Source organism: Podarcis bocagei, assembly GCF_964188305.1.
Source record: "Podarcis bocagei genome assembly, chromosome: Z".
In the NCBI taxonomy this organism is placed as follows: Eukaryota; Metazoa; Chordata; class Lepidosauria; order Squamata; family Lacertidae; genus Podarcis; species Podarcis bocagei.
This window is the reverse complement of record NC_138140.1, coordinates 3,556,311-3,576,392: the sequence shown is the minus strand read 5'-3', so window position 1 is coordinate 3,576,392 and position 20,082 is coordinate 3,556,311. Positions and strand designations below refer to the sequence as shown.

The window sequence follows — 20,082 nt, the reverse complement described above, 5'->3', positions numbered from 1 at the left end:
TGGAAGCACTGAGAGAGTGTTTTATTCTAGACATGGAGTACTCAGTTATACAGAAATAATAGTTTATTTTTCAGCCAATAAACAAGAGTTGACAGATCACAGACAGCATCACAGATACTAGCAGCACTGCGAAGATTCACCACAATTTTGGGGCAACAATAACCCAACCGTGTACAGCAGGGAGTTGACAATCTCAGACTTCTGGGTGTGGGTTATATTTTGTTGGGTGCACATGTGTACATTATATATAATCTCCTTACTCAAGTATTTGCTAAACTCAAACATCAGAAGCATTAAAGGCTTAAAACATCTGGACACCATATATATTTAGATCTTTATATTTATAGATATTTATAGATATTTATATAACAGTAAAGATATGTTTCTCATTACTACAATATAGCTCATTTTTTTGTTTAAATTCCTTTAAAGCAACTGGGAGGAAGAAAAGCCAGTTTCACTAGAGTCACATCTGATATGTGCAAGCCACAAGCTACAACAGAACAAAGCTGTGTTTTTAACATGTGCGTTGGACCATTCCAGGACAGAACAGCTAAGAGGCAGATAAAGGATGGATCTCAAGAAGGGAGCAGGGTTACATGTCAAATGGTGGTTTTGGACTCTCCGGGCGGGAGGGACTAGCTTTGCCAGGGCGGCTGGAATTCAAGGAAAGAGAGACAAGAACACAAAAGAAAAAACAAGGGGGGAGAGAGAGAGGGAGAGGGACAAAAATGTAAAACAACAGTTAAAATATGGAAAGGATTGGACATCAGAAGTTGACGTCGAGGATCTTCAACAGAAAATTAAAAGTACAGCACTGGGGTAAAAGGAACAAAAATTGTAAGTGGGGATGGCTGAAATTTTCCAAGGAGGATGTCTAAAGCTGGCTTTCAAAAAGACAGGATGTTGCAGATCTTTCCCCCCACCCCACTTTAAATATTTCTATATTTACCCCTCAACATATACATAAAGAAGCCAGAGAAGAGGATGTCAAGACTAGCAGTTACACACATTTTCCCCCACATTACATATTTGTACCATCAGCATGCGAGAAGTGAAGGTTAGAAGAATCAACAGAATCGTCATGACATCAAACGAGTAGTGTTTTTGTTTGTTTGTCTGAAGCAATGGTAGTTGCACTAAAACACACAACCCACTCCTGGAAATATTAGATAGTCCATTTCTGTGGAGAGGAAGGCTATCAACCTCTCTCCTGCTTTGTGGAAAGTCAGTTGTAAGTGGTAATACAAGCCAGCTGCCTGGAAATACCAGCCTCTCTTAACCTTCCTTTGCTACTTCAAAAAACTGAGGGTAGCACATTGTGTTGGTTCCTTCCACCTCGAGATAGTGAGAGAATTCTTGGTCTGCAAGACGGCATTATTCAGTAAGCCCTCCACAACTGCTCTCCTGTCCCCAGCTTGAGAGAAGGCTGTGTCAACTGTTCCCTAAAGTTTGCACTTTGACTCTCAAACCCACATACCAGAAGTTACCAAGAATGTTAAAACGTTTTTGTTAACATTATCTTCATGTGTTATCCTCTTCCAGAATTTTCATCTTAACTATAGTAGGGGGGGAAATTGTTACGTAGCTATAGATTAGAGCTAGATGCTACAGCTAACCAACGCAGGCAGGATGCTATGCGCAGACCAGGCAGGTTGTCCACAACTGCCATTTTGGTGCACAGCAATGCTCCTGTAAAAACAATGCTCCAAAGATCTTATGTCCTTCCAAGTTCCCCATGCCATTGAACTAGGACTACTCTACGCTCACAAAGCAATACAGGATGCACGAGAGAAGACGAAGAAGAGCTCAATCACTAACGAGCATTTTACGACATGGGGGAAGGAGGGGAGTGAAGGTGCCTGTGGGAGGAACAAGGGGTTGGGTTGCTGGGGCGGGGAGAACCCCAGGCACAGAACTTGTTGCCAGCTTTCTACAGGCCTCGGGTTATAAATCTAAGAGGGACGGTTCAGCTGGTCGGATTATGGTGGGTCGAGTAGGTGAGGCAGGGCCCTTCCGGCTGTGAGAGCAGAGAGAAGAAGAGAAAGAAAGACGAGAAGAGAACACACACACAGAGGTTAGCCATGGCGGTCAGTCACAATCCCTACATGCTTCTCCACCTCATCCAGACCAGGACCTTGGCCTTCACATAGACCAGAGAGGGCAATGCTGTTATTCACAGCCTTTTAAAAATGGATCAATTTCACTGTTGCTGCTTTAAAAAGGAAGACTAGAAACCACCCTTGACACAGATCTATGAAATCCCCATGGATTACTGGTGTTCACTTAGAATCTCACTGAAGGATCTCTAGAAACCAGAGTCCAATTTCCAGAAAGGAGGTCCTGGTACCCAGGTAAGTGTTGAGAAGCATGCAGCACAACCTTTGTGATGCTACTATACCAAGCGAGTGAGGAGCAATGTTACACAGAATGGGTGGTGTCCTCTGGGAGGTGCTGTTTCAGAAGTTGCCGGCCAGTCTGGATCAGGCACCCCCTTCTCTGAGAGTAAAGGGCACCTTTTTGAGCTTGACCACTAGCTGAGTCCAGCTTTTTCAAACACTTCTTTATAACCCTAGAACAAATTTAGTCAGAAATTAGGTTGCAGCATGCCTCCCTCCACCCTCCTCCAATTGACAACTCCCAGACTTTTTGAACCTCTCCAGCAACAACCAAGGGCTGCTTCATACTGTCAGACTGGTGTGGTCAGAAGTTGGCTTTGAGCTGCTGGATGCTGAAGGTGGAGCACCTCTTAGGTATGTCCTTCAGCTCTAGTAACGGCTTCACCCTTGTTTATGTCACCCCAAACTGCTTCAGCATGAGACAGGCAGGCGCCAGCCTCTGCCAATTTCCATGTGATGTTAGCTTGTTTTTTATTTTATTGCTGCCTGTTTTAATTCATGCTTTTTATTTTGTTACTATCTTATTATATTTGTTTTTTTATTGTGTGAACTGCCTTGAGAAAAGATTGAAGTGTGGCCTAATTTTTGCAAAGCAAATTCATATCCTGGTGCATCCATTTTTAGGTGCTGTAAACCTTGGCAGCACTCATTTTTCCAGTGCTGATTCACTTCCGGGAACTTACCTTAAGTTACTGGATAGTCTCAGTATTATAGGCAAGTCTGCCACATAACCTTTCTGATGGTGGGGGTGGGATGGTGAGGGTTGCCACTGTGTATGGATGTCACGAGGCTTGATCAGGTTGGGTGTCTGGGAACAGATTGGGAGTATCCCAGAGAGGGGCTCTCCATCTCCATGGCCATAGCCCAGTCTAGGATAAACATATCTGTGGGCTCTTGCACAATAAATATAACTAACAGAGAAGTTAAATTATCTGTGTGACAGTCCTACGTGCATGTAAACCACTGTGAGCAGAAGTTGTCACCAGGGCTTGCCCTTTACCATGGAAGAGTTTGCTTTGGTCTACCATTTTCCTCTCTCAAACCTACATTTGTATTCCCTCCCCCCTTAATGAGCTCCAACCAGAAAAAGGCTCTATTTTGTGGTGATCTAAAGTCAGCAGTGCCTTGAGGATGTAGAGCTTCCCAGCATGTGGACTGTGTGGCTATTTAGAGGTGTGAAGGATCATAACGCATCACGCTCCACGCACAAAAGCATTTGCTACATGGGAGTTGCATAGGAACTTTGTAATGCACGAAGGCTGCAAATGCAGCTCTTCTCTCAAAACCAGAAGGGAAATGATTGTTTGTGACTTCCTTGGTGCTCTTTGTAAAATCCAGGCTCTGGGCAGGCAAAGTTTCCCAACAGCGAGTCCCAGAAGGATGAACGGGCAACAGCCAAGCCTCCTCAAAAAGACCAGCTCCTGCAACCAAACAGCCTGGCAAGAACTGAATGGCAACCTCTGAGCTGCTGTTGAGGAGGGCTGACAAGGAAGCAGGAAAGAGATGATGTTCTGGAAGCAAGTCAGTTACTGCAAAACTGCCGTGATGATGGAACACCGAGTTACAGTCCCCCTGAGCTGCATGGTATACCTCTCACACTCCACAGCTACAGGTTCACTGGGGATGATACAGAGATGTGCCAAGGAGAAATCACCATCTCCACCTGAACGCCACTGCTCTCCGCTCACTCTCTTCCTCCACACCAATGGCCTTGATCAAACTTAGAAGGGCAGGGGCTGAAGTCTTACTATCATTGAAGGCAGGAAATGCTGTACTTACGCCTCTGTCCAAAACAGGCCTTGAAAATTCATTCTAGTATTACGTAAGGATAATGCGTCTACAATTAATTTTAGCACAACGAAGATCATGGTCTTTTCTAGATGCAGATTTATAAGTAAGAGGAGAATAGGTGGTTGGCATATAGACACAAATCAAGAAGTTTAGATACTTGGGGCATTATGTTTTCCTCCACTCTTTCTTGGACTACCCCCACACAGATGGGCGGTAGAAGCTGCTCAGAGTACAATGAAGTGGGACTCCATTTTTTCTATAGTAAGGGAGCACAATTTATCCCTGCTGCCGTGAAAGTATATAAGGCTAACATCTTGTCTCAGCTGCTGTATGTCGTTCCGATATGGATTCAGGAATTTAGTTCAACAGTTGAGAGTGTTCTTTCGAACTTTTTGCATCCCCTTTTTGGAATCCCATAGTGAGTGCTAACCACTAGTCAATGGCCAGAGACGGGCCTTGCATCTATAGAATAGAAACAAGGCCAGATTTAACTGCCTCCCTTCTGCAACAGACTACTTTGCCCCCTTGCGAATAAACACCCCAGAAGGACACAGGAATGGCACCTGGAATATTTCTTGGCTGATACAAAATAATAAGAGCAGAATTAGTGGCCAAGTTCCTGTTCTAGGCTCAAAGGTCTTGTAAGAAGATTCATGCTAATTTCCATTTGTATCTCATGCTTTTATCTTTTGTAATCGTATGTTAAGTAAGTGTATGTTTTAATGCTCATGGCTTTTATTCTGTGTATACTCTGTCTTAGTAGGTCTGTGACAATATAAAAATGATTGATTGATTGACTGATTGATTGATTAAATTTACAGGAGATACTCCTCACAATGGGACATTTTTCAAGATTTTACATTCATGTACAAAGACAAGTATGTACAAAACGTTTTCTATCTCTGCCTCTTTCATGTGACTGCAATTCCACAGCTTGCTGCCTTTGCCCACCCCTTTGGTCACACACACCTTATTCCTTAACAACACGTTCATAATGCAGTCTTTCCCTTCCAGAATTCTGGGTGCTGTAGTTTGTTATGGTTTGCTGGGAACTGAAACTACAGTGCCCAGAATTCTGGAAGGGAAAGACTGCACTACAAATATGCTTAAAAGCTATAGTGTGTACACAGCGTCAGCCTCTCAGGTCACAAATAACAATAAAACAGATTTTCTAGCTCAGTGTGATTTATTATACTGCCAAATTGCTCCTGCGTCACTGCTCCCCTGGCAACAAACAACCCCCAGGACAGGGGGCTTCCTAACTGGAGCTTGCTAGGGAGCAAGAAAACATCGTCCCTGCTTTGGATACACCAAAAGCCAAGGCTTTTTCCCTTCTCTCTCGTTACTGCTGTGGAACAGGCTGTATGAGCCACCCAGAACACTGGTTTGCTGTGCCAGAAAGGCACCTGTCACCTGGCCTAGGCCACACCATTTTTATAATCACACTTCAAAAAACAAAACCAATTTGTCTGGTCCTCATGTTTATGAAGAAAAAAAAAACCTTTTGCTTGTGTAGCTGTTCTTGCACGCACACGCAAACATGCACACGAAGCAGGCGAGGGGAACTGAATTACTGAATGTGTAATAAATCCTGTGAATCTAAGTAGAGTTATGTAATGCATATTATTATTATCTCTGTTACTCTTAGAACCTGTCTTTCTCAGCTGCAGAATCTGCAGTTGGGTTTCTTTACTGCCCACCGGGCCCTATTAATACTCAATTCCTCATTGCCGAAGTATCTCTTTTGCTGCCCTACCTTTTGCTGTGAATTCTCTTCCTACCTTAACTGGAAACCCCAAAGAAAATAATGCTTGCAAAGGCCCTTCTTTGGTGTTCAACAAATATGCTGCTGCAAAGTATTGGAAGAGAGAAAGGAAAATAGAAGCAGAGAAGGCAAGAAAGGCTTAGAAAGGCTCTCTTGTTGCAATGAAGAAAAAAATGGGTACAGGGATCAGAAGGTGGAATAAAGTTTACAGCACGAAGTTCAAGTGAGATGCTTGGCTCCTTCAGTCTTTTCACATTTACAGGTTCAATGTGGAACAAGCTGACTAAATCTCAAGGCAGCAGGGGTGTAATAGTTAGAGTGCCGCACTTAAGACTCCCTAGTCTTGGGCTCAAATCCCCATTCAGCCACAAAGCTTTCTGAGCCAGTCGCTGTCACACAACCGAACTTTATCTTGTGAAGATAAAGGCAGGGAACTATGTACATTATCCTGAACATCTTATAGAATGGGAGGGATAAAGTGAAATTAGGTATCTAGATAGATCAAAGAACTTACTGAGACTTGGTCACCTTGTTAAGGAACAAATAAAGCAAAGTTCCATGGCAGGGGTGTGGCCATGAAATTTGTGCATCCCTGAGTGTCAGTGTGTGAGGCTTGCGAGTCAAAACACACCAAATAAAACAGTACCAAGGGATATGGAACCAGAATCCCAAAGGAGTTAAGTTTAAGCACATTCAGTGGGAAGTTTGAGACCCAGCAACTTTTATTGCCAGCTGCTGTTTTTTTTAACAAGGAGGGTGCTGTGTGCCACTGGTGGGGGTTTGGGGTGGGGTTGGGATGTTTCTTAAGTCACAGAGCTTGGAATGAACTAGTCCAGCGGAACAAAGTTCACTGAACTGGTTCACAAACCTCTGGACTACACCTGACAGTAGTTCCCATAATTGTCGGGTAAAATAAAGGTGAATTAAAGTTCATTTTGGGATAGGATTTTGAATGATTTTGGGGTCTTTCATGTCCATTCCCTCCTGGACTAGCTTTCATTTTTTTAAAAAGTAAATCAAACAGGAAGTTAGAAAGCAAAACATTGATGCAATATCCTAAGGCTTGTTAGGCAGATACTGTGCTCTGGTGTTGCTGAGTATGTTGTGTCACTTAATCACTGTTGCTAAGCTCTCAGAAGGAAGGGATGTGAGGTATCTCTTATATCCTGCTGAAGAGAGACATTCTTCCAACAGGAGCAGCTTGCTGTGAGAAGTTACAGGAATAAAGCAGATGATGCCTTGTGCCTTTAACAACTGTGTGGCTGGCACAACTTAAACAGGGCAAGCCTTTTCTAGTGTAGGTGCAGGTGCCACCCCCTTGATGAGTGATCAACTGTGCAACCGTGTAAATGCATGGTGTTGGGGAATTATTAAATGATTTGTTTCAAACCCAGCGGAAGAGAGCTGGGAAGTCTTCGTGGTTTGCAAGGAGACCCTACCCAGAGACCCAAGCGGATGTCAGTGAGAGTGGAGAAAGCCCCCAAAAGACTTGGTCTTGCTCTGGTACCAGCCCAAGTGAAATGTACGGGATGAAAAAAAGCTCACCAGGGCCTAATTTCTCCTGCTGAATCTGAAGGGAAGCAATGCTAGGGACATAACTCGAGACATAGGGATGGGCATGAGGAACACAAGTTTTTTAAGCAGATGAAGGACCTTGGGTAGCAGAAGGTGATGGGAGAGGCCTCCCTCTTTTCCTGAGTCCAGTCAGAGGAGAGGATCCTGGGATGGAAGGACCAATGGTCTGCTTTGGCCAATGTTTGTGGAAGAAAGCTTGGGGAGAAAAGACCCTTAATAATGCTGCAGCCTTCACAAACTCACTCTCTCCCTCCCTCCCTCCCTCTCAAAATCATGTTCCCAGCTGTCCAATTCTATGGGACTTAAGAGGACTATTAGGGATGGTGGCGGTGGGGAAATTATTTTCTTTTCACATAATTTAAATTAATTGCAGCAAAAACATTCCCACCACATTTCCACTACAACGCTCTAACGAGCAGGAATTTGCAGGGCCTGCTTCTGAAGACCAGGATATCTCTAAGAACTACCTAGGAGAGGCAGGTGGCAGGACAGGGGAATGGGAAGGCATGGCTGGGTGGGATAAGACTAACACTGAGTCATGCATCACTAGAGGCTGAGGGAGGCAGAGGTGAGTGGGAGTGAAGAACGTACCGTAGCTGCCAATCTTCAAGGGTCACTGATAGTGATTCTGAAAGACAACACGAGAGCAACATGGCTGTTCAGACAATTTGAGGCAAGAGGCCACGCAAGTCTGGAAAATGAGTCACACACTCGTGTGCACATGCACACGTGCGTGCACACAGATACTTGTGAAAAAGCACAATGACCAATACTGCATACATGTGCGAGGACAATGAAAGGAAGATGGAAATCTGCAGCTGCACCCACCCACCCACACAACCGCACACACAAGGATGTCTGCATCCTCGCATACCACAATTCCATTGCAAGGTACAAAACTCTGCCTGCACCAGCATGTACAACAGACACATACGACACACGCCAGGACACTTGCACCCCATGCACACTCACACAGCCACAGCCATGCACACCTGTGCACGAGCCAACATTTTCAGCCACCCACAGATATGTGGCCGCTGGCACTTTAAGGGCAGTGGCACACAAAAGGACTGGCAGGCTGTGTACAAACTTACCTGCCTCCAGAAGTGAGTGCAGGGTATTCTTTCCTCCTGCCAGGGGCAGCCCTATCATTAGATAAAATGAGGCAGCTGCCTTGGGCAGCAGATACTTGGGGGTGGGCGTGCACGTGCAGAGCTGTGGCGAAGGTGTTGGAGGAGAGAGCTGAGCCTGCGCCCTTGGGTGCAGCAGAGGGCCTTGCTCTGGAACCCATGCTGGGGTACATGGTGTGTAAAAGGTATGAAATACTATAATATTTTGAATGTTTTAATGAGTCATATTTTTTTTGTTTACCCCGTTTTATTGTTTTAGTCTGTTTGTAAACTACTCTGAGGTTTATCTGTTTCTTGTTTTTTACAATCAAGGTTGTATAAATTTTATGAATTAAAAATAATAAATAAGACTTAACTAGCAGCCTGACTGACTTTTATACACGGAGGGCAAATGGGGAGGGGGAGGGAGCCATCTGGTTCTTCACCAGAGGCAGCAAAATGTGCTGGACGCCTTGCCAAGCAGACTCCAGCATATAGTTCTTCCCCTCCCTCCACATTTCAGGGAGGCTTTTAAAAACTCACACCATTCCCCACCCCCCAGGTACCTAACTCACTTGTCTAGTTAAAATGTTTACTCCACGCCTTAAAAACCAAACAGTGCATTTGTTTGTTTTTTAAGTGGAAATGTTCGGGTGGCCGGGGACTGACTTTGGAAGTGCCACAAGAGTCAGCCAATCAGCACTTTGCACAGCCAGCTGGCTAAAGAGGAAAAGAGACACTCCAGGATTGGTACAAAGGACGGCCAATCAGCCCTCTGGCATCTACTGGAAACAGGTAAAACTGTTACTCCCAAACTGAATCCAGGTTGGAAGTCTGCACGTCTTTCCAAATAAGAGTGAATGCAGATCCACAGCCAGAATTGCATCGTTCAAGGTATGAATGTTTATTTGAAAGGTACACCTTCTGTGTCCCCCTGATGATCTTTGTATTTTAACTGCCATCGCCTTGATCACTGGCTGTGGCTGATGGGAGCTGGAGTCCATCAACATCTGAAGGGTCAGCTGTTCTTTTCCATAAAGTTTGCACCCCAGTATCTTGCTAGTGCAGGAAAACTGATTCCCTTGTCTTGCTCAGATGGGGTAATTCCTAGAAGACAGCTGTCTGGCAGCAATGCACTTCAGGGAGAATATAAGCCTTCTCCCACAAGTCACACATAAGGTGTTTTAAGGTACTTACAACTCAAATGACTTCCTTTCTCAATCAAACGCAGAAGCTGCATTCTCACACATTCAGAACTAAGACTACTCACGCACATGCCCAAACAGGGACTATTCTCATTATATTGTGTGAAAATTCCCCTTGTCAAAGCTGCCCTCTTCAGATTACTGGACCATCTCACTAAACCAGAGGTGGCTAGATTGAAGCCTTCCCCCCCCCCCCCGGGTGCATACGGACTCCAACTCCCATCATTCCTGGCTGTTGGCCATGCTGGCTGAGGCTGATAGGAGTTGCAGTCCAGCAACAAGGTCACAGGTTCCCCCATCGCTGCACCAAACAGTTGTCAGGTGTAAGGTTATATTCAACAGCATCTTACACTTGGGTAACAACAAGGCCACAGCTTCAGGGCTACACAAGCAAACATATGCACCTCAGCCCTGCTCATAGACCTTGTAAATTAATTTGTTAAAAAGACCTTGACAGTGCAATTCTACACATACGTACTTAGAAGTATTTCACTGGTGCATACTCCCAGGTAAGTGGGTATAGGATTGCAGCCTTAACCTACTATCTGTCCCCAGTTAACATGGCAGCCGATAATTCTAAACATATGCAAGCACTTATAAAAACTGCAAACAGCAAGTGCCATCTTTAAAAATATATGCCTCCCCTTTCTCTCTATCTTGTAGGACTGACTCTTCTAAGATGATGTCCGCTACAACCTATGGATCATCTAAAATTATAAAGAGGGGATGTTTCTTGCTTCAGAAACAATATGTAAATTTATGTGCACTTAATCAACAAATAACCAATTCAAAAGTCCTATGTCTTATTAGAATTCATTTCTTTAGGTTGCAGCCTTAATAATAATTATTATGTGTGCTCAACCTTTTACCACCTGGCATTTGTATAAATATTGATCTACCCCAAAATACTCCACACAGAAAACAAGGTGCAGGCTTTACACTCTTGTGCACAGGCTTTCTCTCTCATGCACACATTTCAAAGAAAGCAAACAAAGATTTGACACCCATTGATGAAGTGCACGCACACACACACACGCACACAAACGTGTGTAGCTCAAAGGCTGAAATGCTGGGCCCCCCTTCAGTATTCCCCGCGCAATGTGGGAAGGCCAAATTTGTGTTAAAAGAAGAAAAACAAAGAAGAAGAAGAAACAGAAGAGCAACAAATGAAGATGGTTGTCTGTTCACTTGTGGCCAGCAAACTCAAGCCCAACTGCCAACGTGAACTCTCTTATTCTATATACAAGAGATGGAGCAAGGAGGACAGACTTGCCATCTGGGGGCTGTTGACCAATGGTGTTGGCGTGGGCCAACGACGGAGTGGAATAAAAGAGTTGGGAGGGGAGAGAAAGAGGGAGAGAGAATCTGGAAACACTTGGAGATCATTCGAGCTGAGCCACTCAAGTATTATCAGCACCTCGGCACCTTAAAGACTAACAAATATTGCTGTAGCATAAATATTTGTGGGCATTTGAGTCCCCTTGTGGTCCAGAAAAAGTTTGTGTTAGGTCTCTAATGTATTATAAGACTGTCTTTAAAATGCAACAGCCTAACAGGTCTACTTTCCTGGATGCTGTCAAAATTTCATACTGTATATATCTTTTTCTGAGACATGAATGGTTGCAGAGGCGTAGCAAGGTCAGGTGGCACTTGGTGTGAATTTTTTTTTGTCACAACCCCCCCCACATGGCAATTTTTAGAGAGGGCACCCCAAAATTGTTGAGCTGTTTTTAGGGTACCCCAAAGTGGGTGTCTGGCACCCACCCCCAAAGGGATGACTTTTAGGGAGGGTTGGCCACAAACTGATACGCCAGCCAATATCGTGAAAATCTGACCGCCGATCGCATAAAACCGCCCGCGAGTGCCACCCGCCAGAAGGTGCCAGGCTGATTGCCGGGCATATTTGCGTTATCAGCGGGTGGATTTTCACGATGAAATCCGTCTGCCGGGAGTGCGAGCACCACCACGCCGATCCACCCAGGAGGATTTTGTCACACAAACCGGCATGACACCCAGGGAGGACCAAAAGATATATTTGTGACGCCCCTGAATGGTTGTATCCAGTAGAGGCTAAATGTATCCTAAAGCATCTAAATGATCTACACTTGCTCCTGGTACATTTCCAGGCACAATTCAGAGTGTTGGTGCTGATCTATAGAGCCCAAAACGGCCTCAACCCAGTACACCTGAAGGAGCGTTTCCACTCCATCATTCAGTCTAGCTCCGAGGACCTTCGGGCAGTTCCCTCCCTGCGAGAAGTGAAGTTACAGGGAACCAGGAAGAGAGCCTTCTCGGTAGTGGCGCCCTCCCTGTGGAACGTCTTCCGATCCGATGTCAAGGAAATAAACAACTATCTGACTTTTAGAAGACATCTGCAGGCAGCCCTGTATAGAGAAGTTTTTAATGTTTGATGTTTTCTTGTGTTTTTAATATTCTGTTGGGAGCTGCCCAGAGTGGTTGGGGCAACCCAGCCAAATGGGTGGGGTACAAATAATAAAATTACTGTATTTACTTAAGTCTAATGCACCATCAAATTTTATGTGCACCTCAATGTTCAGAACGTTGAAAGCAAAAAAAGTATTTGCTGGCAAATGTAAATGTGCCGTCGAATCTAATGCACACCTTAATTTTTACAACATAATTTGGCCAAGAAGGTAAGCATTAGATTCGAGTAAATATGGTATTATTGGTCCTACTCAAAACAGACCCATTGAAACTGATGGGCAGGACTAACTTAGGTGCACTGTTTTATATGGGCTTGCTCTGAGTAGGACTTCACTGGATACAACCTGATCTGACTGGTCACTTTCATGTTTCAGCTGAACAATGCAAACAACAAGCTCCCACCCCCTTCCTTGACCCACCCAGTTCTGGCAGCCCCTAGACATTTTGCCAGAGCTTCAGGAAGAGTCATGCAGGCAAAACCCACTTCTGTGCAATTGTGGAAATGCCCCCCCCCTCTAAGGCAGGCTTCCTCAACCTTGGCCCTCCAGATGTTTTGAGACTACAATTCCCATCATCCCTGACCAATGGTCCTGCTAGCTAGGGATCATGGGAGTTGTAGGCCAAAAAATATCTGGAGGGCCGAGGTTGAGGAAGCCTGCTCTAAGTCATGGGCATAGCCAGGATTTATTGGGGAGGGCAGGCTTTATGTTGGGGGGGGGGAATGTTATCTGCAACGCAATTAGTTATTTTTATTTATTTACTTGATTTTTTGAGGGCAGCTGTCCCTCCCCCCCCCCCACTACGCCCATGCTCTAAGTGTCCACAAAACAGTTTCTGATGATATTAAAAGGTGAAGCATTTCAGGGCAAGGAAGGAATAGGGACCCCAGAAGGAAGCTGACTGGATCACATGGCCTGGGCCACAATGTCTCCCATTCGCTGTCAGATGGACAGGCGATCAGAGGTGTGGTTCTTAGGAGTCAGGTGTGTGCAAACACACACACACTTTCCTTACACTATTCTTTGCTGCTGCCTGGCAGTGCCCCTAGGCCCAGAAACCAAACATTTACAAGGGGGAAATGTGGCGTTGTGTAGGAGATAAAAGTCAGAGAGGAGATGAAGTAGAGAGCAAAACCTCATTCATTTCAGCCTGCCTGTATATAGAATATATAATCCATGAGGATGAGAGAGAGAGAGAGAGAGAGAGAGAGAGCGCATGGCAATGGAGAAATGTGTTGGGGAGACAGGGAGAACTGCACGCAGAGGTAAAGCAGCAGAAAGCAAAGCAGATTATAACTGAATTCAAAAAAAGGAAAAGGAAGAAGAAAATGGCAGAGAGAAGCAAGGAGAGAGAGAAGCAAGAACAGTCAACAATACAGACAGCAGCAGCAGCAGCACATGGTAACAGGCCCTGGCCAAAGGATGCTGTAAACAAGGAACTGGGCCTGCGGAGAAGACCCTGCGCATCTAGAAAGCAGGTGGGTATAACTAACCATTTGCATGCCAAAGTGTTGCTTTTTCTTCATTATTATTATTATTGTAACCAACACATATGCCAGTGTCCTGCACCTTCTCCAGGCTCGTCCATGCCTGATCCTAATCTAGATCTGTGGTGTGTTTGCAGAGCAAATATCTGGTTGGAACAAGGCCCCATTCAGCCAGGCAAGGTCATTATCAGCAAGCACCGTCCTGTACCCAAGTGGCCGTCGGAGGCAGTGACCAGTCTATAAACCCTTACAATCAGATATCAATATGAGAGACAGGCCCTCCCCAGAAAGGGTGCCTTCTCACACACAGGAGCACCCATGAACTTACACAGCAAATTGTCACAGACAGCGAAGTCCTTAAGGATATGCTGCAGCTGCACGTGTCAGCTCTTTTTATGACACACTCACAGGCACCCACAAACCTCTGGGTGAGCGATGCCTGCATGGGAGCTGCAGGCAGAAAGTGTGGAGGTTTCCTCTCGGCACTGCAAAGCTGAGATTTCCCTCTGGACTTACCTCTGACTCCATCCTGTAACAAGTATGCCCACAAGTAAGAGTGGTACAGCTGAACAGCCCAGAGCTGGGATTGGGGAAATTATAATTTTCTAGGTTTTGTGCTTTACTTCTAACGATAATGTGAAGGTACAGCAAATGGAACCTGGTGGGCTGCCTGAATCATCAAGCAGAATGAACACAGCTAAATCTTGCATCGCCACTGGTGAAGGGGCAGCATCTCCTACACAAAAGGGCAGGGAGCTGGCTTAAGGGGCCCAGGGCAGGCTACATGCAGTTTTCCTGACACCTGAGGAATCCACCTCACTCTTCCTCATGGCAGAGTGTATCTGCACCACAGACTTAAACTGGTTAAATAGCCATTCCTTCTTCCGAGGAAACTGCCCTGGGACATATAGTTGAGGAGGTGGGTGATGGGGGAATCCCCAGCAGAGTATTCTCAGCAAGCTGCAACTCCTGAGATTTGTTAAACCAATATTGCTCAGTTTGTGGGTCAGGTGAATTGCTAATGACTTAAGTCTTCTCACTGTTCAAGGGGTGCAAAAAAACAGGAGCATAGTAAAAGTTAATGTGATCAAACAGCCTCATGTTCAGTGACAGAAAAGTCCTGATCCATGTTTTCAACTCAGGTCAAGGGCTTTGCCAGGAAATTCTGCTAATTAAGAGGATAAGGCAAGTCCCAGCCAACTCCTTTAAGACACCCTGAGAAGCCTTTCTCAGTAGGAAGCAACACTGAAACAAATGCTTTATCGACAATCTTCCCACAGCAGTTTCTCAAGTTCAGCTATTTGAAATGAAGCATTTATAGCTAGTTCCCTACTCACACATAAAAAAACCCCCAATACCAGCTCTGGACAGCTACTCGCTATTTAAACAAACAAACAAACAAACAAACAAACAATGAACAAACAAATAAATAAAAGACAGCCTTCTTTTGCTTAAGATCAGCAGTTAAATATCAGCAACAAAACTCTTCCCAAATGTTTCTGTATCATTTGCAAAACAAAGTATTTCCAGACACACAAAACCACGTGCAGCAGCCTGGTCTTTTACATGTCTGTTTGTTAATCAAGGCCCACCGCATTCCACAGGTCATGCTCCCATTGTATGACTTAGCAGTGCAAGTCTCCCAACCATATTTACCCAGAAGTAAGTCTTATTGAAGTCAATGGGGCTTACTCCCAGGCAGGTGGGTCAGGACTGCAGCCTAAGTTCTTGGTAAACATGCATAGAATTATGCGTATTTACTTGGGAGTACCTCCACCGAACTCGTTTGGACTGATCTTCACGTAAAAGTCCGTGGTGCTGTTCTATAGGAAACAAGTTTTGCTATCATTCTCAGTTGTAGTCTTCTGCATGCCAGGTCCAAAGTGCAACATCTTATTCTGGCTAAACTTTCTTCATGTTATAGAAAGAGAAGTTGACAGAACCATGTTTCCCCCAGGGAGGACCTGGCTGCTCTGGCTGGAGTGGGGGTCTGTTTCTATGGGGCTCTCTACCTTGGAAATTCATCACAAAGGGGGTGAAATACAGTTCTCCTCCTCAATCAATAATATAACACTTTCTTTCTTGCAAGAACCACTGGACAGGTGGGGTGGTGTCACACTAGAAAGCCCTAAGACTCTAGACTGAAGTGACTTCCTACTCTGACTGAAAGCCCTGCATCAGAAAAGGATAGAAAATGCTTAGTAAGAAATTCTCTAGAATTCTCTCACTTACATCTTGCGCTCCCAGGCGCTCAAAGGTCTGGGGGCAGTAGCTCATGAGACAGATTTACATGAAATCTGCATAAGTAGTTCCTGTTTGTACTGAACTTGGCCTCTCCTAAATTTCGGAACGTGCTTCCTTATAACCATGCCCACATTTCCCTGGCTGCCAGGATGGACAACCTAAGCAAAGTTTTAAAAATGGTGGAAGGAGGTGATTTGAGGCCTACTATAGGAGCCAGGACTGTCCTAGGCTTTCTCCCTAACGAGGCCCTTGCACCTAGCCATTATGACAGATCTTCTTCAACACCAGCACACCACTCCAGGCAGTGCTGCTGCCTCCAGTGATCTCCCAAACCACCTTTTCCTCAGATCCACCAAAGGATAAAAAAGATCCCAATATCATCTCCCAAATGGAAGCTCAGCATGCAAAGAATGAGCAGGTTCTCATGGGCAGCAGTTGGGGAATCCAGTTACTACCTTGAGCACCGGGAGAGGCACTTAATGGCACAACCCTAAGCATATTTACTCTGGAGGAATCCTCGCTGTGTTCAATGGGCCTGACTCCCTGGGAAGTGGGCTGAGGTTCATGAGGTTCTAGTGCAGCTGGTGGCCAGAGCCTGTTTTCCCCTTCCCGCCCACCCACTGCACAGCCAGACTTACCTGGGGACACCGGGAGGTGCACGGTTGGGCCGAGATGGAACCTGAGGGGGAGGCCCAAAAGGATCAGGGGAGGCCCCAGGCCTAGAGGGCACAGGAGGAGCACCACCCAGAGTGGGACCACCAGCAGGCGGTGGTCCAGGAGCCGGGCCTCGCGATCCAGGTCTGGCTGGGGGGACTGCAGGAGCTCTCCTCTGGGGTGTAGGGCTGGATGTGGGAGACCTATTGAACAGAGAGAGGGTTTCACTGCCGCGGCAGGCCCACAGGATGACAAGGTGCTCTGGCACATTTAAAGAACCCTTCAGGCTAAAGACAAAACCACTTTCAAGGGAGATGGCAGCATTTTGAGGGAGGGAGGCGCCCATGCTTTTGGTGAATATGTCTTTTGCCTCATGGTCTCTTGCCAAGTAAGTGCAAATCCTGCAGTAGTGTTTACAGGATTTGCAACGCTACCACAGCCTACTTGTTTACCTGAGGCAAAGGTGTGAGGATCGTGTACACACCATGTGTAGCAATCCCTCCTAGGGGCTGAGATCTCTTCGGGGGCCCCAATAAAATATTTGAAGGGGCTGAGCCCCACAAAGTGGATGAACATTGCCATTCAAATCGTGTGTGTACAGCATGTCTTGTGATCAATTGTGCGGGGCGGGGCTTACCTCCCTCCCCCATTTTACTCAAGTTGGCGCCCCTGGCTGCCATCCACCTCCATCCTCCACAAGCCTTTTGTGCGCTGGGTGAGCACCAAGGTCCCAGCGACCCCTGCGATGCTTTGTGAGCACAAATGTGGCTGCTTAGCTGAACTGCAATGCTCCAGTGCCCAAGCTTCCCATTCCAGCAGTGGGCCCCACCTAAGTTGCTAAAAGAGGCCTCAGGAAGGTCTGCAGGGGCCTCCCCCTGAGCCTCGGGTACCTGCGTCCGGACGGTATGTTCTGCACCTGCAGCCAGGAGTCGTCCACCGGCGGAGGCAAGGGAGTGCTGATGGTGGTGGTGTTGATGTCCCCGATGATGTGGTGTGCCTCCTTCAAGGCATGGTACATGCGCAGCATCTCGTCACGCCGCTGGGCTTGCTCGGCTGATTCTTCCATCAGTGTGTTTTGGTCTCCACAGGAATACAGGTTTGCCAGCAGCTCCGAGTGGATAAAGTCCTTTGTCTACCAAAGGGGGAAACAGAGGCAGTCACCATTCAGAGTAGATCTGCAATATAAACATTTAAACTGCTATCTGCCTAGGCCACTTTTTAGGTAGCCCCTACCCTGAGATTCCTAGCAGTTCAACCTAGCAGTTCAAAAGCACGTCAAAGTGCAAGTAGATCAATAGGTACCGCTCCGGCGGGAAGGTAAACGGCGTTTCCGTGCGCTGCTCTGGTTCGCCAGAAGCGGCTTAGTCATGCTGGCCACATGACCCAGAAGCTGTACGCCGGCTCCCTCGGCCAATAAAGCGAGATGAGCGCCGCAGAGTCGGTCACGACTGGGCCTAATGGTCAGGGGTCCCTTTACCTTTACCTTACCCTGATATTCCAGGCCCCTTTGTCTAATATTAAGCATCTATTTTTGCTACTCTATGCTTACTTAACAGGAAGTAAATCCCATTGAATGCAGCTGGACCCACTTTTGAAGAAGCATTTATATAAGACTGTTTTTCCTAATACAATATGCATGCCAACGGCCCAGTCTTCCTAGTCCTAGTCTCCCATTCTAGCTTTTACCTCACATTGGGCCTCCACTGTCCTAGGTTACATGCAGTCCCATAGACTGTTTGATGGGATACATACATTGTTTATCATAAGGTGCATGATGGTCTTAGGCATGAGGTCACGGATGGTCTTGTTGACAATGGCCATGTAGGAGTCTACAAGGTTCCTGATGGTTTCCACCTGTCTCTCCAGCTGAGGGTCCATGGAATGCATCAAGCTGTCAGATCCATTCTCTTCCGACTCACTGGCCTATGTAGGATGTTGAAGAAACAGGTTGTGTCTTTAGCAAGGCAAACACACGCCACACCTCCAGGGGCAAAAAAAGGGAAGGGCTGAGGAACTGATGAAACACCATGAGAAGACATGGGGCTTGTCACTTCAGAGCTGATGATCTCATTCTTACCTAATTTCTCAATATATCCAAATCACACACACACACACCCCAGAAATTTTGGATCCTCACTTTGGTTCTTCTCAATTCCAGCCTTGGGAGGGGGATGGGAGGATGCTGAGCTGCTAGAGCTTGACCAATCAGGTGCCCCCTTCCCAAAGCAGGAGCGAGAGAGCTTGGAGAATCTCCTACGATACTCCTTAGTTATTTTATTACATATAGATGCACAAGAGGATGCTTTCTGGTTAAATGAATGAGCTTTATGTTGGCTCGCCTTGCCTATAAAACACTATATAGATTAGAAGCCACCTACACCAATTTCTGTGAATTTGCCCAAAGTGTTAAATGGTTAGATAGCTAGATTAGATAAGCTGAAATAAGTATTCTCAAGAGGCCATGAAAGGGAAGAGACAATTTTGTGGCATTTCTATACGAAGCCTAGACATATACAAGATAAGCCCACGGGAAGCTCACAGCAGCAGTCATTGGCAATAATGCAATCTTCAGCAATGCTCATTTAAAACATCTGTACTGGGAGAGAAGTCAGTGATCTTGATTGAGTCCTAAACAAATCAGGAATCAACGTTTGCTGACAAACTCTAGTTCAGCAGTTTACCCATATAAAACTGCCAGATGAGGACACACTTTATGCACATGATGAAGTAGGGTCTAATCCAGGGAAGAGGAACCTGTGGCTCTCCAGATGTTGTTGGACTCCAGTTCCCATCAGCCCCAGCCAGCATGGCCAATGCTCAAGGAGGGTGGGAGCTGGATCCCAACAACATCTAAAAGACCACAGGTTCTTCGCCCCACTATACCCCACGACAGGAACAGAGCTACGGCTCTAGTCCCATGGAACCCACAAGTGCAAGGTGGTCAGGCATGAGGCCAGTCCAGTGGCGAGTAGTCCCACAAGTGGGACAGGTACTACAGAGGTATACTATGCGTATGACAACTGTATGTTTACTTCACTTACTGCTGTGTTAGCCTATGCAGCATCGGTTACCTGAAAAGGGGGAGGATGTTAGTATTTCATGCCTCCGATGCTGCAGGTGAGATTGGTGTAAATCACATGCCTGTCTGGGAAGAGTGTGGGAACGGAAGACAGTCTTATCTCTTCCGTTGTATGTATTATTGTACTGTACTTTTGCTTTTACTTGCTCCTCTGTTTCCCTCTCGGAGCTGGAGAGAGAGGACGCCATGACTCCTTTTTCTGTACATAGTGAGTAAATAAATACGTAGATTAGTCTCATGCTTCTTGATGTTTTGCTAGAAGATTAGTGTGCACATATCATTTGATATATGCTGCTGAAGCGCACTGGAGAAGAAGGGAAATGCCTTTTC

At 45.9% G+C, this 20,082-nt stretch overlaps 1 protein-coding gene across 14 annotated transcripts in view; it reads right to left on the bottom strand.

Annotated features, from left to right (window-relative positions):
• Window positions 1–6: 6 nt before the first annotated feature.
• Window positions 7–20,082, bottom strand: part of DNM1 (dynamin 1) — a 129,623-nt gene continuing 109,547 nt past the window's right edge. For 3 of the 14 annotated variants that reach the window (XM_081179705.1, XM_081179702.1, XM_081179707.1), the window contains 4 exons: window positions 18,426–18,596; window positions 17,564–17,805; window positions 16,658–16,876; window positions 7–2,020 (listed from right to left, as the gene is read on the bottom strand). In XM_081179705.1, coding sequence (XP_081035831.1) covers window positions 1,948–2,020; window positions 16,658–16,876; window positions 17,564–17,805; window positions 18,426–18,596 — 705 coding nt within the window. In that variant the 3' untranslated portion in view covers window positions 7–1,947. Of the gene's footprint in view, window positions 2,021–8,121; window positions 8,159–15,536; window positions 15,599–16,657; window positions 16,877–17,563; window positions 17,806–18,425; window positions 18,597–20,082 lie in introns of all 14 variants that reach the window. The other 11 variants (XM_081179703.1, XM_081179706.1, XM_081179708.1 and 8 more) reach the window with 8 other exon arrangements.